The 10,588-nt window shown below is 28.6% G+C and overlaps 1 protein-coding gene across 1 annotated transcript; it reads left to right on the top strand.

The window, feature by feature from the left end:
• The first annotated feature begins 336 nt into the window (after window positions 1-336).
• On the top strand, window positions 337-4,875 carry LOC131654025 (metal transporter Nramp1-like). Its single transcript, XM_058924421.1, has 14 exons — window positions 337-572; window positions 760-903; window positions 1,192-1,270; window positions 1,378-1,418; window positions 1,507-1,585; window positions 1,672-1,776; window positions 1,989-2,098; window positions 2,196-2,377; window positions 2,462-2,531; window positions 2,669-2,842; window positions 3,005-3,109; window positions 3,473-3,604; window positions 3,994-4,089; window positions 4,385-4,875. The coding sequence occupies exons 2-14, from the start codon at window positions 781-783 to the stop codon at window positions 4,718-4,720; spliced, it is 1,632 nt and encodes a 543-aa protein (XP_058780404.1). The 5' UTR covers window positions 337-572; window positions 760-780; the 3' UTR covers window positions 4,721-4,875.
• Window positions 4,876-10,588: the final 5,713 nt, after the last annotated feature.

Here is a 10,588-nt window from a genome sequence, read left to right as displayed (position 1 = left end):
AAACCATGTTTTGCCATTGTTGATAGTTGTATTAATTTACGTTGTGATTAGGAAGTATATGTTATTATGTGCTTGAATGACATACTTGTAAACTTGAGTACATTGTTATAGTTGATAGTTAACATTATTGTTGTGATGCAAATTGCTTATATTGAGAAGGGGTGAATTGTGTATGATTTTATCTTTGCTATATGTATTATCATACTTTCCTTTATAATGTTTGATATCTCACCCCTTCTGCTGATGTTTCCCCTACCATGGGAAATGGGCAGGTACTCAAGTATAGCTGTGGAAGTTTGTAGATTCACCGTGTCTGGTTGGTGTGTCGCTCTGATACGTACCCATAGTAAGATGACAGCATGCTATCCAGAAATTCCGAGTTCAAAAAAAAAAACTATCCTTTTCATATTTTACTTATTTCTACGAGAGCAGTGTTCATTACGATTACGTGAAAGGTGTGAATAGGATATTGTAGTGGAAGAATCATTCTATGCTATGCTATGGTATGCTATAAATACAAGTGAGAGTACATTACAACCTCGTCACTTCAATTTTCCGACCCTACATTTTTGGTACGCTATCTTTCTTTTCAAGCTCAGATTAATTGCATGCAATTCTCAACTCAATTGTTTCTTTTTTTTTTGTTGTTACTAATTACTTAATGCAGCTACTCTGTTTTTCATTCTTGCTTTTTTTAGATTGAACACCAGGTGTTTGATGTTATTTCACTGAAAGATTTGTTCTTCTTTTTTGCTACAGAAAGAGAGAAACCAAGAGAATATGGCTGTCCCAGGTTCTTCTTGTTCTGGGCAGCCACAGTTCATTTCCAGCACCGGAAACCAAAGCCTTTCCAATGCTCCCCTTATTGACACAACAGATACTGATCAAATTATTGTTCCTGATGTGAGTTTGTTTTTTCTCTTGTTGTCATTCAATTGCTTTTCAATGCTTAATTTGATGCTTATAAGTTTTATTCTCGATTCTCAAGTTTGCTTCTTTGGTAACAATTTATTTTGTATTTGGCATATTTGTAACAGTTTGTTTTGTGTTAGAGTTTAATAATGGTGGAATGGAATGTAATTACCTATGTGGTTTGAATGTAGAGTACACTGTAGTAATACATATACTTCATCCAATATGGAGAGTTGTTTGTTTGATAACCGTCGTTTATTTGTGTTTTCTAATTTGTAGAGAACAAGCTGGAAAAATTTATTTGCATACATGGGACCTGGGTTTCTTGTTTCCATTGCTTATATAGACCCAGGAAATTGTAAGATAAGATCTCACTTTTCTTGTTTTTGTTCTGTTATAACTCTACTAAAAGGAAGTAAGTTGGCATAATATAGATGCTTATAACATTCTTATAACCGCTTGCAGTTGAGACGGATCTACAATCTGGGGCACAATTTAAGTATGAGGTATTATTATGTATTCTTATAGTACTTATGGTTGAGAGTCATGACTTATGCTCAAACCTTCATCTCTTTTTCATATTATCTTTTTCAGTTACTTTGGATCATATTGGTGGCATCATGTGCTGCTCTTGTAATTCAATCGATGGCTGCGAATCTTGGGGTGGTCACTGGTACTTCATTTTTACTGAATTTATTTGATATGCATGTTGTGGGAGGTAAATTTCTTGATTCTTTGCATTCTATATGCTGCTTGCAGGAAAGCACTTAGCAGAGCATTGTAGAGCTGAATATTCCCGTGTGTCTAACTTTATTCTTTGGGTTATAGCTGAAATTGCCATAGTGGCCTGTGACATCCCCGAAGGTATTGAGATGAATTAAGAATTTGAATTGTTTCAAATTGTTTTTTGTTCACAGTTAAAAAACATTACTTTTCGTAGGGATTTATATACTGCTTAGGATTATGAAGGTAAATTATCAAGCTTTAAGAACACAAACCATAGTTATCCATTTTTTTCAGCTTCTCTTTCACTTTTGCTAATCTTAATATTGTTGTTTTACTGTACATATATGTAGTGATTGGGACAGCCTTTGCATTAAATATGCTCTTCAATATACCTGTTTGGATTGGTGTCCTACTGACCGGACTCAGCACATTGATGCTCTTAGCATTACAGCAATATGGGGTAGTTTACTGTATTCCATTCTATGGTTTGATATCATAAAGAGAGTTTTCATGTTATGAAGAGGAATATGAGCCATTTCTGTACTGTTGTCGAACAGGTTAGGAAACTTGAATTCTTGATTGCATTTCTTGTGTTTACAATTGCTGCCTGTTTTTGGGCTGAGCTTGGATATGCAAAGCCTGATGCTAAAGAAGTTGTGAAGGGTCTTTTTGTGCCACAACTAAAAGGGAACGGAGCTACTGGTCTTGCAATTTCACTTCTCGGTGCTATGGTTATGCCGTTAGTTCTTCATATCTTCTTTTGCCATTTTCTTTTTCCTTACAATGTATTTTCGTGCCATGATTCTATATGTATTTTCCTCAGCCACAATCTCTTCCTGCACTCGGCATTGGTACTTTCTAGGAAAATACCTCGATCAGTTCGTGGAATCAAAGTAATCATTTAATCTTTTGTATAAAGAGCTTACTATTTTTTCCTTTCAACATTTATTTCTGTTTCAAGTGATGCCATAAGTGTGATTATTGTGGTAAAGAAGTATCTATTGTCTCATTTAACTATTTTCTTTGATAGGAGGCTTGCAGATTTTACATGATAGAAAGTGCCTTTGCTCTTATGGTGGCCTTCCTCATAAATGTTTCTGTCATTTCTGTAAGTGGTGCCGTTTGCAATTCTTCAAATTTGAATGAAGAAGATCAGATGAACTGTCGGGATTTGGATCTAAACAAAGCTTCCTTCCTACTTAGAGTATGTCATACCTGGACAAGTCTCTTATAACTTGTGTATATTATAAAGTTTATGTACCTTGTATACTGCAATTTACCTAATCAGTAAAGTTCCTACACAGGTTTTATTGGTAAGTTGTTCATAAAATTATAGATGATGATTTCTAACATTTTCCATACTCAGAATGTCTTAGGGAAATGGAGTTCAAAACTGTTCGGAGTTGCTTTGCTTGCTTCAGGTCAAAGTTCTACAATAACAGGAACTTATGCAGGGCAGTATGTCATGCAGGTAAACAATTACTATCTTTTTTTTTACCATGTTTTGTGTATAAAATAATCATTATATTCTACTCACGGAATTTGTAAAATGAACAAGTTTTTTTCCCAAGTTCCATCTTCTAAACCTTTCACATCATCACCTCAAATTCAAATTTCAACCCATTGTGTTTAGTATTTTTATGGTCAACATTGCTTTCATATCATTTATGAAATTTAATCTAGTAGCAACATATGTCCCTAATGGGGTTTGAGTTTAATCCTTTGTCTGAATTTTGCCAAAGTTCACTTGCATAGTATCCACTTTGTAGCATTGATAAGTGATATCCTTTTGATGTTTATAATTTCCCCCTTACAAATTCTTTCTTTGTTTTAGGGATTTCTTGATTTACGATTAACACCATGGATCCGGAATATGTTAACCCGTTGCTTAGCCATAGTTCCTAGTTTGATTGTTGCAGTCATTGGCGGCTCTGCTGGGGCTGGGAAGCTCATCATAATTGCATCTGTAAGATATTCTTGCCACAAAATTTTCTCTAGTTGTTTTGGTCCTAAAATATTTTCTAATGCTTTTGACTTAAGAATATGTCTATGTTACAAACAATTTATTGTTTAAATTGGCATGTTATGATATCAGTGAAGTATCTCATATATTTGTAACTGAACTACACTGTGTTCACAACTGTTCTTAACTGAATCATTGGCTTCGTCAGAGTTAGAAAAGGATTACAAAGGGCCACTTATGTGGTTATATAAAGTCACATAAACATAAATTTGTCCTTATCAAAAGTATTTGTCAACATGGCATCATTTTTTATAATTCCTGTTGTTTGTGTGTGCATTTTTGTTTAAAACATAACTGATTTCTGCTAAAGCCCTTATTTATTTGTTGATCAGATGATTTTATCATTTGAGCTTCCCTTTGCTTTGGTTCCACTCCTCAAGTTCACAAGTAGCAAAACCAAGATGGGGGCACATGTTAACTCTACCATGGTATATTTTCTTTGTTATGAGAAATTTGCTAAAACACTTCTTTGTCTACTTCATGAACAAAATAGTGAAATAGGCTTTGAAAGAGACTTTCCGGCTTTCTCTGACTTTAAATTAAGAAGGGCCTATAATAGATAATAAGTCAGGTTTAGGACTAAAACTTTTTAACTAGGTCAGACTCAGGTTTTGGAAAGCGTTGCGTGATCTATTCTCACCTCTACGACTAATGTTTTTGTAAGAAAAAAACGCTGTTCTGCACGTTGTTTAACATAGAATTTATTTCTCATTGTTATTGCAGATTTCGGCCATTACTTGGATAATCGGTTCCCTTATTATGATTATTAATATATACTACTTAATAACTGGTTTCATCAAGCTGCTTCTTCATAGTGAGATAGAAATCGTGGCCAAGGTGTTTCTTGGGATGTTAGGATTTTCAGGCATGGCAGTATATTTGGCTGGTATAGCTTATCTCGTACTTCGCAAAAATAAAGAGGGTACACACCTTTTGGCTCTAACAGCACCTGAAAATCAGCAAATGACAAATGAACAAGTAAATGGATCAAGTCTTCCAAGAGAAGACATAGTAAACATGCAATTGCCTCAGAGAAGTAGTCCTGAAGACCTTGACTAAGAATGTCAATATGGTAGATTAGCAAGATAGATAAAATAACTATCATTTTGTTAATCTATAGAGTTGAAAATAGATTAGTATGAAACTCTCTTCTGATATCATTTGGCTGGAATTGATTAGAATTCATAATATACATGCAACTTCAGTAGTCAAAAGCATCCATTCTAAGGTTTCATTCCTCAGAAATCATAGAACCTATGTACATCATCTCTCCAAAAATTCTCTACATGGATGTCTTAAAACTTATTCAATCCATTAAAGATCAAACCTATATAAATGCACCTTAATTAGGTCTTGAGTGAGTTTGATAGCAAATTTGTGATGGAAATTTCCTCAGTCTACATTGTAGTTTGAGCAAGAGGGAGAATAGTGAGACCTTCAATGTATTATCTCTACACTGAAATTGGATTGAAGAGAGTTGCTATGTGATAGAAATCAATTAATATAGAATAGGGTTTTTCATAAAATAAATAATATAGAATAAGATAGCATGCATGAACCCTATTTTGCCCCCTGTCACATGGGCGAATCTCAAAAATAACCATGTAATAAAAAAAACACAGATTAGCATGATAAGGCATTGGCTAATATGCATAAGGATTTTCCTTATGCACCATGCATAAGTCAATCTAAGTCATTGGATCATGTTTTTAATCCAGTATTGAGTATTGAGTGATGAGTATTGAGTTTTGAGTGATGAGTATTGAGTATTGAGTAATAACAATTGATGTTTAGAATTTGATCTAATGATTCAAGGGTCCATAATAATCTATGCACGGTGCATAGATTTTTATCTATGCACGGTAACTGCCCCCGCATGATAATAGAAACATTTGCAACTAGGCCATTTGTTTTTTTTATTTACTAGCTTGCATCAAAATGTATATATATTACATGATTATTATTTATTTCCCTAATTGATTTTACACAATTTTTTATTGTACATGAGTATTATTTATTATTTATTACATAAGTATTATTTTACATGTGTATTATTTATTCCAAAATGAATTATTTATTACATGAGTATTATTTTACATGTGTATTATTTATTCCAAAATGAATACGTTAATATTAGATACTATATATTCAAAAAATTAAAACGTTATTTCATAGTATATTAAAATTAAAAATTAAACAACTATTAAACAAACATTATTTTAATATTTTTTATATTAAAAACTGAAAAAAATAAAATAATAATAAACTGAGAATATAAATCAAATTGAGAGTATCTTATACTTATTATTTTAATATTTAATAATAATAATTAAAATACAATATTACAATTTATAAAAACAATACATTAAATTTATTATTAATAAATATTAAAATATATTATTTTCAATTTTTTAAAAAATTATATGTACATTTAATTTATTTTCAGTTTATTGATTTTAGTTTTATTTATGTTCAAATTATTATTAAAAAATAAATTTATTTAACATAGTAAATTATTCCGTTTATTATATAATAAATTTATTCAAATATTTAAATATTCAATTGATATGCTTTCAGTTTATGGGTTAAGTATGTTTTTGGTCCTTATAAATATATGAAATTTTATTTTTAGTCTCTATTAAAAAAATGACATATTTTAGTCCTTACAAAATTTTTATGCATACATTTTTAATTCCTACTATTTTTAAAATTTTTGAAAACTAACTAATTACCCTTAAAATTTTAAGGGTTAAATAAGTTTTTGGTCCTATAAATATCTCATTTTTGCTTTTTAGTCCCTATAAAAAAGTTGACTTTTAGTCCCTATAAAATTACTTTTTCACTCACTTTTAGTCCTTGTAGAGGGACTAAAAGTAAGTGCAAAAGTAATTTTATAAGGACTAAAAATCGACTTTTTTTTATAAGGACTAAAAGTAATTTTTTGTAATTTTATAGAGACTAGAAACATATTTAACCCAAATTTTAATATTTTGAATAACTTTTTTCATACGTGTTTAAAATACTATAAAATATTTCTTTACTAAATTGTATAATTTTTTAAAATGAGAAGAATTAAGTATGAATTTTTTAAATTTCAAAAGATAATGATAAAAGTCATGCAAATCTCGACTTAAATTTTTTAAATTTTGAGTTTATTTTTTTTCGAGAAATTTTTTATAACGTTCTAAACATTCTGTAAAATATATACACATCGATTTAACAGTAGGGACTAAAACTACATGCATAATAATTTTATGGGGATTAAAATATGTCATTTTTTAATAGGGACCAAAAACAAAATTTGATAATTTTACAAGGACCAAAAACATACACAACCCTATATTTTATTTACTTTTATTTACTTTCAAATATAGTTTATTACATAATAAATATATTTTAATATTTATATAATATAATATTTAAATATTATATTCAGATATTATATTTATTAAATATTTAAATATTTTAGTTTACTAAAAAACATATTTATATAAAATATTTTATTAAATAATAGTAAATTAAAATATTATATTATTTAATAAATTGAAATAATATATTAAAAATATTACATTTAAGTTCAATATTTAAATATAAATTTAATGTTTTAAAATATATATTTACATGAAATAATATTATATTAAAACATTATATTATTTAATATATTTTTGATAATATATTTTAATTTAAATAATAAATAAATTTACAAGTTAAAATGAATATATAAAATATGGTTGAATAATTATCATGTAAAATCAACCGGGGAAATAAGTAGTAGTTATGTAATGTAAAATCAACTTGAAAAATAAATAGTAGTTATGTAATATATACATTTTGATACAAGCTAGTAAACAAAATAAACAAATGGCCTAGTTGTAAAGGGTTTCTACTATCATACTAAAGGTTATGGTTTCAATATCCATTATTTTTGGAATTCTCTACATAGTAGGGGTAAAATAACGTTTAACCCTATAAAATATAAAATTAAGGGGAAATAATGGTGTCGAAACTCAATTTTGTTAGAATTTTCAAAATTTTCAAAAATGATTTTAAAAAAATAATTTGATTTTTTTTCTTTTATTTGATTTAATTTTATTAATCTCTAGAAGTAAAAAAAAAATGAGAAAAGATATGATGTACTATGTAAAAAGGTTTTACATTGTCAATCAAATATCCCGTCAAGCCATAATTTAAAATTCTTACTAATTAATTATAAAATATTATAGGAAAGTATTTTCCATAAAATAATATACCTCAGTGATTAAACAAATGCTCAACTTGTTTATGCTATAATTTTTTTGTTCTCATCTTGTCATCTATAAGCATTTCCATCTCTTGCTAATATAATAAACAAAGGAAAAAAAAACAGTTTTAATTGAACTTATCGCCCAACATTTTTAATTATAAAATATGTATAAAATAAACACTGCGTTGATACATTGAATTATTAAATGAAAAAAATATATTCTTCTTAGAATTTTACTATTATTATTATTATTATTATTATTATTATTATTATTATTATTATTATTATTATTATTTCAAAGTTTCATTGTTTAGAGAAAAGATTAACATTTATACCTGATATTTTTTTTTTCTAAATATGCATCCATCAAATCATACTATTTAATTGTAAACATATATTTGAAAAGATAAATAGATATTAATCTCCGAGAATAATATGAAATGACAACAATTAAATATTGTCATTTTGAAAATTTATATTAAATGGAAAGCTATAAATCAAATCCTTTTCATTTACAAAATTCAAATGGAATCCTTCTAATTTAAAAACGTAAAATCAAATCTTTTTTTTTTTGGTATAAAATCAAATCAAATCTTTAAAATAGCCAAAATAGTAAAGGAATTTTTTTTATCAAAAATTTATTAAATCAGTGATTAAAGGACTAATCATTGTATTTTAAGCTTTTAGTTCTAGTTTTTATTTTTCTATTTTTTTATCATTGCATCTATATGCATTTTCATCTTATATAAAGGAGTGAAAGAATGTAATTTGAAATATAAACCATTCAATCACATCTTTTAAATAATGTCACATTTTTCATCTTTTATTCTTATTTTCTTTTGTATTTTTTGCTTAATAGTTATTTCTCATGCTATAAAAAATGGTTTTAGTGTTGAGCTCATTCACCGTGATTCTTATAAATCACCACTTTACAATCTTGCACAAACTAAATCACAACATATTTTCAATGATGTACATCGTTCTATAAACCGGGCCAATTATATGAATAGAGAATTTTCTCCTACTAAAAAGAAATTTGAGTCATCTTTATTCTATGATTTTGAAGGTATATATTTTATGAGTTATTTGGTTGGTACCCCACCATTTAAGGTTTATGGTTATTTTGATACAGGTAGTAATTTTATTTGGCTTCAATGCAAGTCTGATATTATATGTTACAACCAAAGCTCTTCTATTTTCAATCCTTCGAAATCTTCAAGTTACCAAAATATTCCATGTGGAGACTCTTACATTGAATTCCACTGCCGGTTCTATAGTCTCATTTCCTAAAATTATGATAGGATGTGGACGCAATAATAATCAATCGGAGAATAAAGGTCCAAGTTATGGTATAATTGGTTTTGGAAAGGGGCCTACGTCATTTATAAAGCAATTAGACTCTGTAATTGATGGTAAGTTCTCACATTGTTTAATTGACAATGTGTATTATCAAAATTCTAATTTATCTAGCAAACTAAACTTTGGAGATGCTGCAATAGTGTCAGGCGATCATGTTGTTTCAAGTCCTATGATCAAAATGATAGGAAACGGCCAAAAAGACTATTATTATTTAAATTTGAAAGCATTTAGTGTGGACAACAAAAGAATAAAGTATAGAGGATTTAAAAATAAAGGAGTAAATGCCTCTACACATAGTATACTACTTGACTCTGGCTCAACTCTAACTATTTTACCACGTCATTTTTATCATAGATTGGAATCCGCGGTTAAAAAAATTGTTAAATTAGAACGATTTCAAGATGATACTGGTGACTATAAACTTTGTTATAAGACTACATCCCAACAATCAAATTTTCCTGTACTTACTGCACATTTTAGTGGCGCAGATATTAAGCTAGATTCCAATGGAGTATTTTTTTCTATATCTGAGAGGGTTAAATGTTTCGCTTTTTACCCAAGTAAATATGATATAGGACTCTTTGGGCAAAAGGCACTTATAAACTATTGGGTTGGATACGATCTCAAAAAAAATATTATCTCATTCAAACCTACCGATTGTTCTAAGGTTTGATCAAATGTACACATATTACTGAACTTATTCAGTAAATTGATAATAAAACTTAATTTTTTTATTATCTTATTTTAAGAAATTTATCTTGAATTTGCCCGTTTCTTTCTTCTTATTTATTTCCATATATTGATTTTTCATTTATTGATTTTGTTGATCTTATCTATTTTGCATCTTTATATTCCTCTTTAGTGGTTATTTTTTACTTTTTATTTGATGGTATAGTAATTCGGCTTGGTACCATTTGTACCGAATTTTTCTTTACCCACCTCCCTATGGGGGTCACCCCCAGCGAAAAACCCACTTTACCCCTGCTTCGGAAATGCATTTCCGAAGTATTTTTTTTTTAATTTTTTTACAAACTTCGGAAGTTCATCTCCGAATACACCAAATGGTGGGTGTTTTCGGAGATGAACTTCCGAAAACACTTTTTTTTTTTTCAGATTTTGGGGGGTTTCGGAAATGCACTTCCGAATTATGCAGAAACTGTATTTTTTTTTTATGTTTTTGGAAGCAGCCTCATATTTTTAATTAAAGGAAGACGAAAAATAAAATAAGCGATATATAAACAGAAAATACTAATATACTAATATAATAAGAAAAATGATATATACAAACCGATCCGATCCAAATCCAAATAATAATAGTGTACGAA

The sequence above is a fragment of the Vicia villosa genome, linkage group LG2 (genome assembly GCF_029867415.1).
Source record: "Vicia villosa cultivar HV-30 ecotype Madison, WI linkage group LG2, Vvil1.0, whole genome shotgun sequence".
NCBI classification, from domain to species: domain Eukaryota; kingdom Viridiplantae; phylum Streptophyta; class Magnoliopsida; order Fabales; family Fabaceae; genus Vicia; species Vicia villosa.
Note: the sequence above shows the minus strand (reverse complement) of the source record. Positions and strands in the feature narration are given on the sequence as shown.